The sequence below is a fragment of the Nelumbo lutea genome, chromosome 2 (assembly GCF_056320005.1).
Source record: "Nelumbo lutea isolate HS-2025 chromosome 2, American lotus-T2T, whole genome shotgun sequence".
NCBI lineage: Eukaryota > Viridiplantae > Streptophyta > Magnoliopsida > Proteales > Nelumbonaceae > Nelumbo > Nelumbo lutea.
In genome coordinates, this window is record NC_142685.1 from 56,897,638 (window position 1) to 56,917,962 (window position 20,325).

Genomic DNA, 20,325 nt, shown 5'->3' on the forward strand with positions numbered 1-20,325 from the left:
GGTATACTTGGAGTACAAGGAAAACAACCAATTCATGGATACAAATAGGAAAAATAGGAGGAGATGAACAAAACAGAAAATGCCAAAGGAAAATTTTAAGATTAACTTTGATGTCTCTAAGCAAAGCTAATGGGCAATGTGCCATCATTATGAGAGAGCACCAAGATTGTATAATTGAGGGCAATGCAAAGCCCATCAAGGTAACATCACTTAATGCTGCTAAAGGATGGGCTGCTCATTAGGCCCATGTAATGGCGAAATAGAGAGGGTCCAATTTTGTATTGAATGAGGTGACTAAGATTGTAATTGAAATATAGAACTGTGATGGAAGATAAGCAACATCATAGGATATGATGATCAAATTCAACCACTTCGTTGAGAAGCAAACCAAGCTGCTGATTGGTTCATCAATTTAGGTTAAGGATAAATATTTGCTTCTATCAACATTCTAACATAAACCTCTTATATTTCCTCTTTTACAAAAAGGGAAAAGTACTTAAACCTCCTCTCTAGTTTTTGACAACTTGTTTAACCTCCTCTGAACTATGACATATCTAAATTTCTTTCTTAATGTCTTCTATATCCACACAACAAGATCCCTTTCCTTAGTTTGACATTAAGATCTTAATAAAAAGTGTAAATTGTTGAAACCTCCCCTGAAGTTTAGTAATTGCAATCTCCTCCTCTAAACTTTCTGATACTATTGCAAGTAGACTCATCTGATAGAATCTTTAAAAAGGGCATGAAAATGACCCCAAATACCCATGAAGTTACGACTGAGGCTGGTTCTTACAAAAAAAAAAAAAAAAACAATACAAACATTATGAATAATAAAAACAAAGAGAATTTAAAGTTGCAGCCATTTGAGTGATATATTTTTATGGGGAAATTTGAAAAAATAAATCAGTTTCACAAAAGAGATTGAAAGGGTTTGGGATAATGAATCATATGAAGAAAAAATTTGGAAATAAACATTTTTTCAAAAGCAACTGCATTGGTATTTTAGACATTTTCATGCCTATTTTTAGAAGATTCTACCAGGGGGAGTCTACTTGGGACTATGTTAGAAAGTTCAAGGAGATGATTGAAATTACCAAACTTTAGGGAAGGTTTTAGCAAAAACTAGAAACTTCAAGGTAGATTTTAAGGATGTGACGATTTGAGCCCAAGCACTCATGGTTATAAAAGCCATGGTCTCACTTGACCATTGAATTACTTAAGTGATTTGATCATTTGTTTTTATTTTAATATTTTGTATGTGTATAATAAATAATATAAAGGGTAATATTTACAAATTTAAATTATAATGACAAAATTTCAACCATATATTAATATATTATGATAATCTACATATTAAATTATTTAATTTAATCAATAAAGATAATCTAAGTTTTAAATTGTATATTATCATTATTGAAAATCAAGTTTTTGAAGGACATGTTTCATTTTTTTCCTTGAAGGGGGAGAGCAAAGAAGGAACAAGTTCCATGGGTAAACCCTGGAACCGATCCTAGAACCACCAAGGACAGAACTAACCTTAGAACCGACCTTCACAGGGTAGGTTCCGGTTCCAAAAACCTAGAACTGATCCCTACAAGGAAGGTTCCAAGTTTTGCCTTGGAACTTAACCGAACTGACCCATCCTCACCCCTACTATTGATCAAAATACCCCCAAAAGGTTGGTTTACATACTTAAGTGAAAGGCATTGTTCATTTGGTTGAGTACACAATAGAGGCATTACTTAATCTAATCGAAGGGTAACATTGCTAATGCTCAATTTTGGAAGGACTACAAATACAAATATATAGAGTGCAAAACCTTATATTTTATATTATTTTGTATGTATTTGTACCTTTTCCACACTAGCATAAGGCTTAGTTTGGAAGGAGTACAAATATAAATATGTAGAGTGCCAAAGTCTTGTATTTTGTTTTATTTTCTATGTATTTGTACTATACATATTTGTATTTGTACTCTTTTTAAACTTGAAAAGAGTACAAATACAAATATGTAGAGTGCAAAATCATGTATTTTGTATGTATTTGTGTTGTATATATTTGTATTTGTATTCTTTTCAAATTGAGCCTAAGAGAAAATTGTACCTTTCTACCTAAACAAAGCCACAAAGGTAAGTGTAATTTTATGCTCTACATCTACAAGAACTATCCAAAGAGAGTGAATCTCTTAAAGGCAAAAACCATGCAAACACCCAAAAAGCACAACCAGTCACACATCAGAATGGTTAAATTCATGAGATATGTCTCGATGTGTCATGTATGGCTTGTTGTGTGCTCTCAGGGTGTCAATTTTGCTTCAAGGAAATCCCATTTCCTAACTGAATGAGGTCTTTGTTGTATTGATATTGAGCACATTGAGAGATAAATTTAAAGTCCCATTGGTTTGGTTTGAGGTCAATATCAAAATTTGAATCAGAATCAAAATCCCCTAGAGTTGGAATTGGAATAGCCTATTCCCAATATGTCTATTTGATTCAAGGGTAAATTTCTTAAACTACCATTATGGCTTAGCTAATTGACTAAGTGTACCCTTACTGTTTGAAAAATTAATTGATGCTACCCCTACTGTTTTAAAAAATTACCATCGCTGTTAAAATATTAACAGAAGGGCCAAAATACATGTTTTGCCTTTAAATCAAATTCTAAGATTTAGGGTTTCCCTTATGCCGTTGTTACTGTTTCGACCTGTTCCAAGGACGCACAACAACCGCCACCACTGCAACTCAAACCAGCGGTGGTAGAAACTTCCTTTCTCCCTCCTTCCTCTTATTTTCCTTTTTCTTTTTTCTTTCTCCCTTGTTCTGCCACCGCCGCTGCAACTCAAACCAGTGGCAGTAGTAACTTCCTTTCTCAGAATAATCTCAGTCTACCCATGCATTCTTCTCTCATTCCCAGAAGAGCTCTTGAAGAAACCAAAACTGAAGAAGACTTACCCTGGTGAACTTCATACTGTTCAAGGAAGCAAACCTCTTAAGCCTGTTTTTACATATACAAACACAAAACTCAAATTCCCTCATCAGGGTGCTTTTGAAATCTTTCTTATTTTTGCTCTCTTCTTTCTCTCTCTCTCTCTCTCTCTCTCTCTCTCTCTCTCTCTCTTTCTCTCTCTATTTTTCCAGATGCAAATTCTTGTTTAATTTTATTTTGGGTTTTACTTTATTCTGCTTCATATCTTAATTTATTTTATTTGTAATGTAATCAAATAAAAATAAGTTAAAATTTGAAACAAAAATAGATCAGAATTTACACTCAAATCATTTGCATTATCACAGTTTTACATCAGTGCAAATTTATTTGCATTGCAACCAAACACAACCTAAATTCCACTGATATTTGTTGTAAAAAAATAAATTCCATATTTTTTTTATTATTCAATGTTGTTGTCAAAAAATATTCTTCAACATCAATCAAATACTAATTCATGTTTTTTTTTGGGGGGGGATCCCATTTTCCAAGATTGGGAATTGGAGTCCCATACCGACCAACCAAATGGCCGGAATAGAAAGGCTTTTCTGATTCCGATTTCCTATTTTGGTGAATCAAACAAATCCTTACAGAGCAAAAAGCAAATGTTAGGAAAAGGGAGGTTTAAGTAATTTACCCAAAAAAAAAACAGAAAAATAATTATGATATTTGAAAAAAAAAACATAACAGAGCTTTTTTTTTTGAAAGAAAAACACAACTGAGCTTAACTACATGCTTTATGCAGTCAAAGTGCAAGAACTAATGTTGGTTTTAATGAATTGTTTTAAGGTTCTAAATATCGACACGGGCCCATATGCTCTGTGTTGATGCATTTTTTTTTTATGTTTTACTTACTTTTTTTTTTCGAAATCAGTTCAAAAGGGCCGGTTTAAGGCCTGGCTACACTCTGAACCAGTGACTGACCTGATACAACCGTTGTAGAGGCATATCGAGAAGCCATCGGCACGATATGTATCGGTCGATACGTATTGATACTTTGAACCTTGAATTGCTTTTGTTTACATTTATAGATTTAGTGCTTAGAAGATTGTTACATATTGTAAGTTAAAAATGTTGTTATCAAATAATGTAACAATAACAATTGTCAAATAATTATACAAATTATCAAATACAAATTCAAAGGAATTACCATTATTAGACATAAATTACCAATATTTATAAAAAGTTACTAAAAATAAATCAAAAGAAATTATCACAAATTAGTAGACTTTAGGATGATAATTACTTGGAATTATCAAATAATATAATCCTAAATACATTAAAATAATTTGCCAAAAATCATCATAAATTAGTAGAAATGTCCAAAAATAGCCACTAAATTCCATAAAATCGATAAATTACTAGGACTTACCAATAAACTATCATATAATAAATATAATACATTAGTATATATTCACCAAGAAATTAGTATATAATAAAAATTACCAGAAATTAGTAGAAATTATATAAGAGAACTAATTTCCACTAATTGACCAATAAACTATCATATAATAAGTATATATTGGCCAAGAATTCTCATAAATTAGTATAATAGAAATTACCAGAAATTAGTAGAACTTAGCCAAAATTAACCACTAATTTCCATAAAATGTTATTTTTACCAAAAATTATCATAAATTATTATATAATAGAAATTACCAGAAATTAGTAGAACTAGCTTAGGGAAAAATAACCATTAATTTCCATAAAATATGATAAAATAGATGAAATTAGCATAACTTTGTAAAAATAACCATTAAATTCCAAAAATTAGTCTTAGAATGATAATTACTTCAGATTATCAAATAATATGAAGAGTCCAAGTTTAAAATTATCAAAATCCATTTTAATGTTTTTTTTATGTTGCCCTCTTACACTTCGAACTTGATTTTATAGAACAAATCAAGAACTTCGAATTGAATTTATCTCCATCTGAGCACAAGGTATTCTGTTACTTTATTAAAGAAACTAAATAGTTCGATCTATTTTTTATTCCATTTTGCCCCTCGAAGCAGGGCTCCCCCGCTAGTAATATATTAAATAAGTTAATATTATATATAATATGTTTTGTAGATTTATTATAATTGGATCTATTGGGTCAAACCTGATTATTCTGACAATCGATTGGGTCAAACCTGATTATAATTCGACTCTAAGTCTAAAATTACAGATCCCATCGGGTCGGTCTATTCCGCTCCGAGTTCTTAATATTTCTTGTGAGATTAATTCCGGTTGTACTGGACCCGACCCGTTGACAGCCCTAAATGGTAAATGCATGTTACACTACTACATTTAGACTGACACACCATCGTAATTCCCATTGTAAAGGCATTGGGTGTATGAACTCATTTTTTATTCGGCTAATAGTTCTCCCGGTCCAACCGTCTGGTCTGATTGGAATCGCTGAAGTTCGTAAGAAAAAATATGAAATTACCAACTTTCAAAGTTTCAATTTTCGATTTGTGGACCGAGCTTCAATTGTTCATTTCTTCAATTGCAAATATTTTACAGAGCGTTTCCAATTTCTGGTGATTTGGGAATTGAGGACAAAAGGACCTGTGCTATATCATCCAACCATTTCGCTTTTTCTATCTTCAGAGAAGTAAATCGATGAAGTGCAAAAGACTCCTATCTGTTCCGGTTTTATCAGTTCTTTTCTTGGTCGGTTTCATTTATTACACCACGGTTTTCGTTTTCATCGAAGATTGGTTGGGATTGAAAAGTCCTGCTGGTATCTTGAATGCGTTGATCTTCAGTTCTTTAGCTTTCATGTGGCTCGTCTCCTTTGCTGCTTGTGTTCTCATTGATCCAGGGCATGTTCCACCTACCTTTGTGCCCGATGTTGAAGACGGTGAAGCCTCGGATCAAGCTCTTAAGAAAAACGTAAGTTTTTATAAGAAATTCGTTAAAATGTCGAAGATTAATCGTTGCGCTTCTTTTTGGTCCATTTATGTTGTATTCTATTGTTCAGTTGTAGCTCAGTTATCGTTGTTTATATGTTAATGACCAAGATCTATATGCTAAATTAAAACATGGAATGGGATGTCCTTTTCCCTTTATTTTAAAATGGTAAACGAGAGGATTAATTGAAGATATAAGAATAGGATCAATATTAGATAGTAAACTGAAAAATGGATTTATCGTTGAACGTAATTGTTTCATGGTACAGAGAAATGGCCTTATGAAGTTAGTGAATTAGAGAATATAATGTAATGAATTTAGGAATTGGTTATAAATTGAAACTAAGGTATTGTATTCTCTAGCCATCGTATCAATCATAAATTGTTAATCAAGATCGAGTGGAGTCAAATTGTAAACTTAGACTAAAGGAACTTTGACAACATCTAGTACTTGGAGTATAAAGGATGTAAGATGGGTTTTGTATCCATCACTTGGTTTTGCACGCTGTTGATTGTGATGTGGGGCTTAGAGTAATATCTTGCTTGGGTGGGCTAATGGTAACTGGTAAGCTACTCTATTCAGCTCAGATTGAAAATAATTGTTAATGGTTTTGAATGGGATGCTAATTGCAGCAGTGTTCTTGAATCCCAGTGATAGAGGGGGTTAGGGTGGGGTGCAGTTTGGTAAGAGCTTAACTACATGCTTCCTGCACTTCGGTTGCATAGAGCATAACTTCAATCATAAGATTTGTATCATGAGAACAATTGTGGTAGTAGAATAACCATAGATGGAGGGGTACTGAAGAGTTTGGGTCAGAAAGCATCTTCAGTCTCAAGGATCTGATTTGCTCACTATTAGTTTCAGTTGGTCTCTTTAGAAGCAATTTCAATCTGTTGCAAATTAGATATCTTCCTGGTGTCTGTTAGAAGGTTGAAACACTCTTAACAAGTTTTATTAGGACATTAGATCTATGTTTGGTCATTGCCCAATCCATTTCTCAATGCATCATTACTCTGTTAAAGAAAAAGAAAGTATATTGTTATAAGTTTCAGGCCTATAAAGAGTCTCCAGTTTATCATCCAAGTTGAAAATGTTGATAGGAATGTTTCTTTCTTCAGGACAGAAAGTTGAAAGTTTTAGTTAGATGGTAGAACAACACCCCTAGAGCCTGAAGAAATTTTGAGGGTTGGATATTAGAACAGTAGCATGAAGAAGTCTTTAGAAGAGAAGAGGTAAATTGATTCTAAAAATAAATGGACAGAAAAATACCTTTTTTTTTTCATATTATACTGAAAGGAAGGAAAATATTTTCTTTCCAATTTATTGAATTCTGGGATATACAATTATGACTAATGAAAGTGAGATTGAAAAGATGCTGATGATTATTTCTAAGGATCATGCTCATAAGTTAATGGAAGATCAAGTGTAAAAGGGGCAGGGGTGGGTGCTCTTCCTTGAATAAAGTGCAAAGGTTAGAGAAGATACTCGAAGAAGAAGAAATTAAGACCATTGCGGGATGGTAAAACAAGATTCATGTTGCCAATGTTATGCAGTTGGGATAAAATTTTGTTGAGTTGAGTATCTCATTTAGAATATAGGTCCAGGCTTAGTTGACTTTTCCTCTTCAGAATTTTGTGCCCAATTGTAAATCTAAAATGGGTAGGGGTGTTTAATGTATTTTTGGGCATTAATGTATGGTGGTTACTGGTTAGCTGTGGCTAACTACCATCTTTTGGGGTTTTCAGCTTCAGTTGTAATATTGTCATTGTATTTTGATAAAATACAAAAAAGTATCATTTTAATAAAATATTTCTGTCATCTATAAAAAAAGACTACAAATATGCAATAAAAAAGATATAGAGCATGTAGCACACATTTCCCTGCCTTTTAAATATGAAAAATGTAAGTTTGATGTGCTGTAAATATAAAAACGGTAAGACAGATTTGACTGTCCGATGTGATCATATTGTTTGTGCCAACTTCTTTACAACAATACCTCACATATTGGAAGAAGACCTAAAAGATTTCCTCTGTCACTCTTTCTTTTCATTTTTGTGCCTTTTTCAACTTCTCTACCTTCACCCCAACCACATGCTAGCATACCTACTTAAACTAATTGCCATACATATAACAAAATAAAAGGCATTCACGTAATGGATTGTTGGCATACCTACTTAAACTTATTGCCATTGTTTGCATACTAGTTCTTAGTTGAATTACTCAACCTAGTTAATTCTAAATCATCTAGTCTACTGCATCATGGGTATTGAACAAATAGATAAGATGCAGTTGATATGGTCCTCAAGTGACTAGCCAATTGACTAGTTGTTAAGTAATTTATGTTTTGAGAACATTGATACCTTAAGTCAAATACAATTCTGGATTTATGTTCAGTGAACATACCAACCATTCTGTATTGAAGATATTTCTGAAAAAATGTTTAGAAAGTCTACTCTTCTTACTATGTATATATAAACCTTTTATAAATTGGACAAACCTATATTATAGTTTGGTTAATTCACTAGATGGTAAACAGATATCAAAATGAAAACCTGGTTTGATCCACTGGATGTCTAATTGGTCCCTTTTTTGAAAAATGAATGATGAATATCCATTAAATGATAAAAAGGAATCCAAGAGAGAGCTTCCCTCAATATAAAGCAGACAACACAAACCACATCAGAACAGAAACAAGATCAACAAATAGAGCTATCATCCCACATAATTCTATCCCGATGATTATAAAAATGACTGCACTTAAAGCCCACAAGAATTTGTTTGTTGGTTCTTGATCCACCTTAATCAAATGAGACTTGAATCAGATTTGGATTTGTCAACATCCTTGGCTGAATAGAGAAAAGAACAAAAATAATCTTGGAGGTGTCAAGAATGAATGACCCCCACCTCAAAGAGTCTCTTATATATTAAAAGATATGTACAATTACAAAATGCCCATATAGGGCTGAAAGAGAAAAAAGAATAAGATATATAAGTAATATACAACAGGGACTATACTAATAAGATACATTAAGTCACAGAATCTCCGCATTCCCCCTCAAACTGATGCCTAGACATGAGAAGGAGAAGAACAATAACTGGAAAACTCATACTCACCAAGTAAGCCAATAGTAAAAAAGGCAAAAGAGATAGCAGGTGTTATCAGTTGTCGAATGTTTTCCTCAACCATAGATGCCAGAGAATCGCTTTTAACAAAAGAATCACCACCAGTAGTAGATTTCTTACTCTCATGTGCTACAACAGCAGTGTCAATCCCATAGGTTGATCCGTCCAGTTTTATAGGAATTGTTAGAGTTAACTAAAGAGGGGTATTTTGGTCTTTTCTCCTAAGTAAAGTGTTAGCTGTATGTCTCCTCATATGCAGGGGCATTTTAGTCCTTGTATTTTTTTTTGTAATGTTTAAGCTTGGTCGACTGGGTTAGACGAGTAGTCTTCTCAGTTCAACACTATTCACCTTCTTCTTCCTCTTCTCTTCTTCTTCTTCTTCTTCTTCTTCTTCTTCTTCTTCTTCTACTTCTTCTTCTTCTCTTCTTTCTTCCTCTTTTCTCAGTTCGACTAAACAACACAAACATGGTATCAGAGCGCCATTGATAACAGTCGATTACAACTTCCTCAACTAATATTTCTCAGTTCTTCTTCTTTTTTTTTCGGTTTTTTTTTTCTGGTGCGAGAAATCTGGGGTAGAAGACTGCAACACAACCCAAATTCCTGTGCAACCTCTAGGGTTTTAGAGTTTTGACTTCTAGTGACAAGGAAAGTGGACAACAGTCGAGTGGCTAGAAAAAAAAGGGTTTTTTTTTTTTTTTTCGTGTAGACTACTATCACCATGGGTGTGACAACTATGGTGGTCGAGTAGGTGCAGTCGTGGTGGTTTGAATCCTCTAATGAGCAGTTTCAAGAGGGATTCTTTGTGGTTTTAAATCTGCATGTTAGTAGTACAGTGGTGGTTGAAGTGGCCAAATGTATGCTAAGGCCAGTACTTGGTGATTGCAAGTGTGCTTGTGTGGTAGCTAACAGACTGTAGTGCAGTGGTTGGAACTTTTTTTTTTTTTTTTTTTTGTGTGTGATGGGCAGAACCGACTTTGTAGACTGAAATGGCTTTGATGGGAAATGCGAGTGGTGACCAGAAATCAAGTGTCATGATTTCCTCTGATTTTTTAATTGTCCAGATGACCTCGATCAAACTTAATGGTGAAAACTATGTTCCATGGGCCAAGTCGGTGGAGGTGTTTCTGAAGGCTAAGAAGAAAGTGAAACATGTACGGGTGGAGAAGCCTAGTGCTGAATCCTTGGGTTTTAGTGGTTGGGAGCAAGAGGATGGTCAAATTACGACATGGTTGTGGAATAGTATGGAGCCTAGAATCAGTGTTAATTTCATGTTTTTAGATACAACAAGGGATATATGGGAACATGCCAAGAAACTCTACTCTAGACAAAACAACACAAGGGTTTATTAGCTTTATCAGGAATACTTCAGTTTGTAGTAGGGAAACCATACTCTTGAAGAATATTATGCCAGTATGAAGAATCTTCGGAATGAACTTAATGTCTATCATCCCTTAACACCGGACGTTAAGATTCAACAACAACAAAGGGAACAACTAGATGTTACTCGGTTCCTGGTGGGACTGAAAGCAAAATATGAACCTGTCAAAGCACAGATATTGGGAGGATCTTCTCTCCCTACTCTAGAAGAGGTGTTTGCCTATCTCCGTAGGATATCTCTTACCCCCACAGAGTGTAACATACGTTTCGATAGATCAGCACTTGTTGGCATTCAAGGTGGTTCTTATGGACACAGAGGAGGTGGTCATACAGTTAAGGGAGGCCGTGGTAACCCTATGGGTGATTGTGGTGGTGGAGGTCGTGATTCAAGGGGAGGCTGTGGAAGAGGAAGGGGGAGCACCACTAGAAAATGCACACATTGTGGGAGAGAAGGACACACAGTTAACTTCTGCTATGATTTGCATGGCCCACCATCAACATGGGCTAATCATGCAGCTGTTGGTGGTAGTGAAGTCAGTGATATTCAACCAGTTGATCCAACATCCTCTACAATCACAACTACTTCTGGGAAGGAGATGATGAGTATTCCAAGAGGAGTATGAGAGGTTTCTTCAGGCCACCTCACATCAGAATACTGCCACTCTTGCTCATTCAGGTATAGCTTGCCTAGCATCCAAACCTTCACCTTGGATAATTGACTCTGGAGCCTCTGATCACATGACTGGGACTCCAGGTGTGTTTTCCTCCCTTTTTCCAACTTCTACATCGAATAATGTGACCCTTGCCAATGGATCTACTTCCCCCATATATGGTGTTGGTAATGTTAACACAACATCTCTTTCTTTGACTTCTGTTTTATACGTTCCCAAGTTTCCTTTCAATCTTATGTTTGATAGTAAACTAACCAAATCCCTCAATTGTTCTATCACGTTTTAATACAATTTGGTGTTTCACTTAAAATTCTTCATTCTGACAATGGCGGAGAGTATTTTCTTTCTTCATTCTAGCAATACTTGGAACAACATGGTATTATTCATCAGACATATTGTGCTCACACCCCTCAGCAAAATGGGGTGGCTGAGAGGAAGAACCGACATATACTTGAAACAACTCAGTCTCTCCTTCATCATATGAATGCTCCTAAACATTTTTGGAGTGATGTAGTCCTGACTGCTTGTTTTCTCATTAATCGCATGCCCTCATTTATTCTGAATGGTCGTTCTCCGTTCTCTATCTTATTTCCCACTGTCTCCATATCCTCTGACTTCCAGGATCTTCAGGTGTGTGTGCTTTGTTCAGAATCTTGGTCCTGGACTAGACAAGTTGGATGCTCGTTCCATTAAATGTATCTTCCTTGACTACTCTAGGACCCAGAAATGGTATAAATGCTACAACCCTATTACTCGAAAATCCTTTGTGTCTTGATGTTACATTTTTCGAATCGGTGCCATACTTCTCTCCTTCTGATATCCCTTCTCCTCCTATAGAGGTTCCTCTTCCTCTTCTAGTTGATAATTCCATCTTGGTGGTTCCCATTATGCCTGGGTCTACATCTTCCCCAGTGCAGGAGTGTTCTGAAAGACCATAAATTCGTTAAGTGTATACTCATCGGCAAAGGCCAGCACCTCCACCACCTTCTACTCTGGCGGCTGATCCAGCTCTTTCCACAACTGAATTGCCTTCTGACCTTGACCTTTCTATTGCAGTGCGGAAAGGTAAATGTAGTTGCACACTACATCCTATATCCAATTATGTTTCTGTATCTCACATTTTTGCTGCCCATCGTGAGTTTATTGCCTTGTTATCCTCTATATCTATACCTAGGATGTTCAGGAGGCTCTTACCTCACCAGGTTGGCGAAAAGTTATGGAAGAACTCTCTGCTCTTCATCACAATCATACATGGGAACTCACTAATCTTCCCCCGGGTAAACATGTTGTTGGTTGTAAGTGGGTGTATACTGTTAAGTATCTACCAGATGGGAGAGTGGAATGGCTGAAAGCAAGTTTAGTTGCAAAATGGTACTCTCAACTTTATGGTGTAGACTATGTCGAAACCTTATCTCTAGTTGCAAAGATTGGCTCAGTACGTGTGTTGATTTCTTTATCTGCACTGTATATTGGCCTCTCTTTCAGCTTGATATTAAAAATGCCTTTCTTCATGGTGATCTTCTAGAGGAAGTGTACATGGAGCAACCACCAGGGTTTGTTGCTTAGGGGGAGGATGGTAAGGTGTGTAAGCTCAAGAAGGCTATCTATGGGCTCAAACAGTCTCCCTGTACTTGGTTTGGAAAATTCAGTGAAGTGGTGAAGGAGTTTGGAATGATATAATGTCAAGTTAACCATTTAGTATTTAGCTATGACTCTGTAGCCGGGAAGATCTTGTTGGTAGTGTATGTGGATGACATAGTCATAACTGGTAGTGATAGAGTTGGGATTGATAGATTGAAGACATTCCTACAAAATCACTTTCAAACAAAAGATCTTGGGAAGTTGAAGTATTTTCTGGGTATAGAAGTTGCAAGATCAAAGGAAGGCATCGACCTCTGTCAGCAGAAATATGTTCTTGACCTGTTGGAAGAAACGGGGTTGTTAGGTGCTAAACCAGCTGAAACTCCAATGGAACTAAATGTGAAGTTGGGAAGTGACACAGGTGAATTGTTTGATAATCCTGGAAGGTATAGAAGGCTAGTGGGAGAACTGAACTATCTAACTATCACTGGGCATGGAATCTCTTTTGCCGTTAGTGTGGTAAGCTAGTTCATGCAGAATCCTTGGGTGCCTCACTGGGTTACTATACAAGCCAGGAGGTGATCTTGAAGTAGTTGGATACACCGACGTAGACTGGGCTGGCTCTGTATCAGACAAGAGATCCACTATAGGTTATTGCACCTTTTTGGGAGGAAACCTAGTGACTTGGAAGAGCATGAAGCAGGCTGTTGTAGCAAGGAGTAGTGTAGAAGTAGAATACAGGGCCATGGCACATACATGTAAGGTAGTATGGTTGAAGAATCTATTGCAGGAAATCGGGTTTTCAATAAGCAAACCCATGAAGCTATACTGTAACAATCAGGTTGCAATTCACATCTCATCCAACCTAGTTTTTCATGAGAGAACTAAACACATAGAGGTAGATTGCCACTTTGTAAGGGAAAAGGTCATCAATGGTGAGATAAGTACTAAGCATGTGAGAACAGGTGATCAATGGGTAGATCTATTCACAAAAGGGTTGAGTTCGGGAAGAGTGAGCTATATATGTAACAAGCTGGGATTATATGATATATACTCCAGCTTGAGGGGGAGTGGTAGAGTTGACTAAAGAGGGGTATTTTGGTCTTTTCCCCTAAGTGTTAGCTGTATGTCTCCTCATATGCAGGGCATTTTAGTCCTTGTAACTTTATTTTTTTGTAATGTTTAAGCTTGGTTGACTGGGTTAGATGTATAGTCTTCTCAGTTCGACACTATTCACCTTCTTCTTCCTCTTCTTTCTTCCTCTTTTCTCAGTTCGGCTGAACAACACAAACAGGAATAATGTCGTCTCTATCAAAGGCCATTTCAGCAAGAAAACGACAGTCTAGACACAAGGATATCAGAGAAAACCAAATTCAGCAACAGTCTACTCTAGTCCAAGGGAAAGTGAGGTATTCCAATATTAGAGAAAGTCAAAGGACCCCAATAATATACCATAAACAGCTTCAGCAATCAAGAACTCAAGTTGACAATCCAAAAAAGGCAAGTTTTAGAACTGTCGAATCTAAAATCTCTCAAATATCAATCTGAAATCTGAAACAGATAAGTGGGCAGCAAGAAAACCCTAGGATGACACCAGATCTATGGTTTTTTTTTTATTGGAAACAGTAACTTTCATTAATTCTTTAAGAAACTTAGTACAACTGTCACCTTCAAAAAACAAGGTGACCCCTCCACAGATTACAAACAGGCCCCAAAAAGGTTCTGCCTACTAACTCCTTGCTTTGCTAATGTATCAGCCATTGCATTGGCTGATCTCCTACTCCATTTAAACCTGACTTCAAGCTCCCTTGTTAGTTGGATAATCTCCCTTACGGGTTGTCTAAGGGACCAAGCGCCCAAGTTGTTTGTTTGCATCCAACCTATTATCAATTTCGAGTCTCCCTCCACTTCCAACTACTGAAAGCCCAGCTGTTTAGCCAGCTTGAGCCCTTGTAGGAGTGCCAAAACTTCTGCTCTAAGAGAGTCCCCCAGTCCTATAGGGCCAAAATAAAGGGCCAAGACATTTCCTCTCCCATCTCTAAAGACATCCCTAATTCCAGAGGGGCCTGGATTACCTATGGAACTGCCAGCAAAGTTTAACTTAACATCCAAAGATAACGGGGGCGACTAGTCCTCTTGAATAGCTAAAGAGGGGCAGGAAGAAGCTGCTACCGCACTCCACCCTCTAATTAAATCATCTACAGAGAAGTCCTAGAACAGATCTAGTGATTTCACCCAATGTATGATCCTGATGGTGATCCCTTCTATGACTTCATGTGCTGATTTTTTTTTCCCTTGAAAGATTCTATTATTTCTCTCTTCCCACACTGCCCAAACAACTGCTGCCCCCGTTGCTCTCCACATTTCCTCTTTTATTTGACTGATGAAAAAAGCTAGATTCAAAAAGATCCACCACTCTTGTAGGAGGAACCCACTTACACCCAAAGAGAGAGGAAAACCAATCCCAAATAAGAGTAACAAAATGACAAGATATTAGTAGATGATTTACTGTCTCACCACTCTTCAAGCAAAGGCTACAAACATGAGGGGATAAGAACCAATTCAGTATTTTTTTCTGAAGCAAGTCCAAAGTGTTGATTTTCTGAAGCAAGTCCAGATCTAGGGTTATAGGTTGATTGAGTCAGCCAATTGAGAGAAAACTGTGATTTACCAACATATCAGGCGTCTTTTCCAAGAACAAAGAGGTGCCTTGTGCTGATCGAAACAGTCCTTAGAAAACTCCAAACCAGAAACTGAGTGTAGGGTTAAAAAGAGCTTGAGAGAACCCTTCAATCTGGAGAGAAAATCCTAAATCGTAGGCTAGTGTAGAAGGCTTGAACTCCAAAGCTGTTGCAGTCTAAAAAAGGAAACTGTACAGTATTGCTGCCCCAAGAAGATCAGAACTCCTTCAAAGACTTCACCAAATCAGATACTGTTTGTAGGGAGAATAGATCAGGTCTAGGCGACACCAGATCTGAAGTTTGGCCTCGAACCAATGTCTCCCAAGAGAGATCTAATAAAATCTCTCCTGCTGGTTGCACAAAGTAGACTGAACAGAAAAGGTTTGATCAAAACAGCCCTGATACGACAGGATTACTACTGCTTCTAGTGATGTTCAAAGAGAGAAAAAGTAGATCAGAGAGCAACCTGCTTTTATACCATGTCAACACCCTTGGCTAAATAGAGAAAAGAACAAAAATAATCTTAGAGGTGTCAAAAATGAATGACCTCCACCTCAAAGAGTCTCTTATATATTAAAAGATATGTACAATTACAAGAATGCCCATATAGGGCTGAAAGAGAAAAAGAATAAGGTATATAAGTAATATACAGCAGGGATTATACTAATAAGATACACCAAGTCACAGAATCTCCACTGGATTAACTTCCAATTGGTCAGTAATCCTACATTGTATATATCTCAAATGGATTTCCTCCTGGATGCCAAGGCTTCCCACCTCTTCAATGAAATGCCTTGAACTCCAAGGGCCATTGGTACCATCATACATCCAACAAAAAGCAACCCACAAATCCCCAGAATTCAATCCTTTGGGAACATAGCAGATGCATTAACAAGTTAATCAAGAATTTGTGACTTTTGAATTTGCCCCTAGAAGGAATCATGGACAACATAATTGAAATTCAATGCTTTCTATTTGTGGTAAACAGCAGAGGATATCTCGTTAAGGTTGAAGTAATGAGTAAACAGACATCTAGACATCTAGGTCTTGGGATATCCTAATCCACTAGGTTATAACATAAACAGGACCTAGATTATCTTGAGATTTTGTATACTTGACACCTAGCCAATCACAAGTGCCTAGTCATTTCTTGGTAGGAATTTTCTATGGAAATAAGCCATAAGCACCATAAATAAATGAGGATTATTGCAAATAATTATCAAAATGTCTGTGACTGTATAAACTGTCATGCTGATTATGATTTTAGTTGCACCATATACCTTATAAGGTTTCAAATTTGTGTAGTTTATCCAGTAACATGTCTGTCAAAGTTTGCATGAGACAACTTTTAAATTCCAATTTTACATGTTACTTAACAGGGTGTACGATCAAGATATTGTGACAAGTGTTGCATTTACAAGCCCCCCAGAGCTCATCATTGCCGGGTCTGCAGAAGTTGTATTCTGAAGATGGTAGGTACATGGACTGTGTGTGGTGTAGGCATATCGAGTTTAAGTTCTAGGCTTAGCCGTGATGTATATTTTGGTTGTTCATTCTTCTCTTCAGACAATACAGGTAAGTTTCAAAAACTCAAATGTTGGATGCAGGATCATCACTGTCTGTGGGTAAACAACTGTGTTGGCTATTCAAATTATAAGGCCTTTGTCAACCTTGTCATATATGCAGCCATGGGCTGCCTCTATTCCATGGTACGTTATCAATTTATTCTTGTTATAAATTTTATCAAATCAAACATGAAAATGTGAGTAAAATTTTGTTGGCATGTTTTAGGTCATCATTTTAAGTGCAGCGCTTAAAAAGGACTGGAAATCTGGTGAAAAATTTCCTCTCAAGATTTTCTATGTAAGTTACCTAGCAGTAGCCATATGAGCAAAAGGTTTTGGACTTTTTGTCTGAACACATGGGTCTAGGTTTATGCATCTCTCTCTCTCTCTCACTCACTCACTCACTCACTCGTTCACTTGTTTGCTCACACACACATAGACACAATGTCTGGGGGAGTCAACACCAAACCCCACATCAAATCCCACTTTCATCAATCATCATTACTTACTAGTAACAATTGACCACTGAGCTTCCCTATCAAAAGGCAAAAAAATAATAATAATAACTCACAGGTATATACCATAATTTCTATTTGGACTAAAGAGCCCTTCAATTGTTTGTACAAATTTTTTTACACGTTGCAGCTAAGGTGGTGTTGAAACATCTATTGTTACATCACTCTCTTTCCATGTGATCTGTTACAAGTTGAAGGGGCTTGAAGAGTTATGGGATAGTGTTTTCAACCCATCGTTGATCCATCCAGTCAAACCATATGAATTGTCACTTGGTCACAATTCTGGGTCCGGTTTTCCTAAAACTTGAGGTTTGACCAAAAACTGTTGACTTGGTCAAAATCCATTTGACCTGGTCACCAGGTCATAGGTTACACACTAAAATGTATGGAAAACTTCTAGAGGCCAGAACTCTGCACTTGGTTGTCCGATTGGGCTGATCTTTATATTGATTTTGAGTAACTTTTCAAGATTTATACATTCCAAGGTGCCTTGCCCTGCTCTTTTTTCCAAAAGACCCCTTTTCTAGCTTCAAATTCTAATTTTTAGCAATTTTTATTAATAAAAAATTAAAAACTGAAATAACGATAATATAAATTAGACATAAAATAATACATATATTACATGTGGAATGTAATTATATATTATTTAAATGATACAATACGTATTTATAGTTATATTACAATGGATATGATACAATGTGTAATTATATGTTACACTGCTATGGGCAGACCAAAAAGTACATGGGTTATAGTGAGAAATGATTTAAGGTCCCATGATTTAACAATGGATATGGCATTGAACAGAATGGATGGGAGGAGGAACAGGATTCATGTAGTTGACCCCATATAGTTGGGAAAAGGCTTAGATGTTGACTCTCTTTCCATGTGAAATTCAGTCCAAATATTTCTTAATTGGATGACGAAAAATTTTTAACCTTTAAAAAATTTGAGAGAATAAGGCTGGGTTTGGGGATTGCAGTCTAGTTGTATTTGGATAATCCTGTGGAAGTGGGTAACTTACCCACAGAATGCTTAACAAATTTACCTTTACTGATAAAAAAAAAAAAATTGAGAGAATAAGTCCAAGTCCTATTATTTATATGGGAAAATTATAGTTCATTCAGTGGTTTACAATTACATGAATATGGATGTGGATCCTGTGCAGAAAAGGAAACAAAAACATCATAATCTCAGTTTCTAAGTCTTCATACAAGTCACGTGCATAATTCTTGCCTGTGTCAAGATAATAAATCTGATTTGTTCTCAGGGTTCCAGCAATTTCACCATTGTCCCCAAGCATCCAGAATCAACTTCAAGTCTGTAAAGGGATCAGGTTTGGATAGGTTTGAGTATATCCAACTCTGATCCTATCACTAAAAATGCAAAACCTTTTAGTTGAATGCACAAAAATGCAAGTCAGAAAAAATAGTCCTGTGAAGAACTAAAGACCCATTATTCTAAACAAGGAATAGGAGAAAGATCATACAAATTCCTCCATTCTACTCTGAATGAGTATGCATTTTCCAGTCTCATGATTGTTGCATAAAAGAAAAACTCTATACATTCAAAAGCCTCTATTCTTTAAATGATCCATGGTTAAAATACCACTAATAGCCACAAGAAAGAGTACTCCATATCTGCTCTTCTGTTTATTTGTGTGAAAGAGGCAATGGCCATGCTGATAGGTCAAGTTTTATAGGAGGATATGTTGACAACTTTGGAGTAAAGGAGGGGGCTTCCAAGGCGGGTTTGCTTTAGTTTGTTGATGACATCGCTTTCATTATTGGTACCTCCCAAACTTTGCTGAAGTACTTCCGGTGAAAATTTTAATTGGTGAATTGGGTTATTCAATTGACGACCCAATGTCCCTTTACTACGACAACAAGGTGGCCATTAACATTGCCGCTTGATGAAGTTCAGACCTGTAATGTTCTAAGGTTCGAAATAGTAAGGAGATAAATAATGGTGAAAGAGTAGAAGAAAGAAAAGAGAAGATAAGAGAAGAGGAGAAGAAGAGAAAATGTCTGGTTCGAACATGAGACATCTCTCTAGTTGGCCAATTTTATTTATAGTTTTCTAAAACAATGCACAATGACTATTGTGCCCCCACTTAAGTGTGGGACACATCATTTAACTTAGGATCTACTTTAACTACATCAAGCATGTAAAACAATGTAAATTGACTATACTACCCCTTTACAACCGACTCTAACACTCCCCCTCAAGCTGGTGAGTATATGTCATATAGTCCCAGCTTGTTACATATGTAATCCACTCTTCCCCGACTCAACCCTTTGGTAAACAAGTCTGCCCATTGATTTCCTGTGTTCACATATGTTGTACTTATCACTCCACTAAGCACCTTCTCTTTTACAAAGTGACAATCAACTTTTATATGCTTTGTTCTTTCATGAAACACATGATTAGAAGAAATATGAAACACAACTTGGTTATCATAATGCAGCTTCATAGGAGTGTTAATCAAGTACCCCATTTCCTCTAAGAGATGCTTCAACTACACTAGTTCACATGTTGTGTGTGCCATGGCTCTATATTCAACTTATGCACTGCTTTTTTGCTACCACTATCTGTGTCTTACTCTTCCATGTCACCAAATTGCCCCAAGAAACGTGCAATACCCTATAGTGGACTTTCTGTTAGATATGAAACCGACCTAGTTAGCATCAGTGTATCCCTCTATCTCAAGACTTCCTCCACTTTTATATAACAAGCCATGACCTGGAGCCCCCTTCAATTACCATATAATTCTTAGAACCGCATCCCAATGTGGGATTCAGGGATTCTACATAAACTGGCTGACTACACTAACTACAAATGAAATATCAGGCCAAGTGATGGATAGGTAGTTCAACTTACCTACCAATCTCCTATACCTTTCAAGATCTTCAAACTCCTCACCTGCATC

General features: G+C 36.4%; 1 protein-coding gene across 4 annotated transcripts in view; it reads left to right on the top strand.

Annotated features, from left to right (window-relative positions):
- The first annotated feature begins 5,301 nt into the window (after positions 1–5,301).
- The window catches only part of LOC148870889 (DHHC-type zinc finger family protein), a 35,939-nt gene continuing 20,915 nt past the window's right edge, over positions 5,302–20,325 (top strand). The window contains exons 1-5 of one of the 4 annotated variants that reach the window (XM_088972376.1): positions 5,302–5,394; positions 5,494–5,865; positions 16,699–16,791; positions 16,927–17,028; positions 17,111–17,182. In XM_088972376.1, coding sequence (XP_088828502.1) covers positions 5,593–5,865; positions 16,699–16,791; positions 16,927–17,028; positions 17,111–17,182 — 540 coding nt within the window. In that variant the 5' untranslated portion in view covers positions 5,302–5,394; positions 5,494–5,592. Of the gene's footprint in view, positions 5,395–5,444; positions 5,866–16,698; positions 16,792–16,926; positions 17,029–17,110; positions 17,183–20,325 lie in introns of those variants that run through there. The other 3 variants (XM_088972377.1, XM_088972375.1, XM_088972378.1) reach the window with 3 other exon arrangements.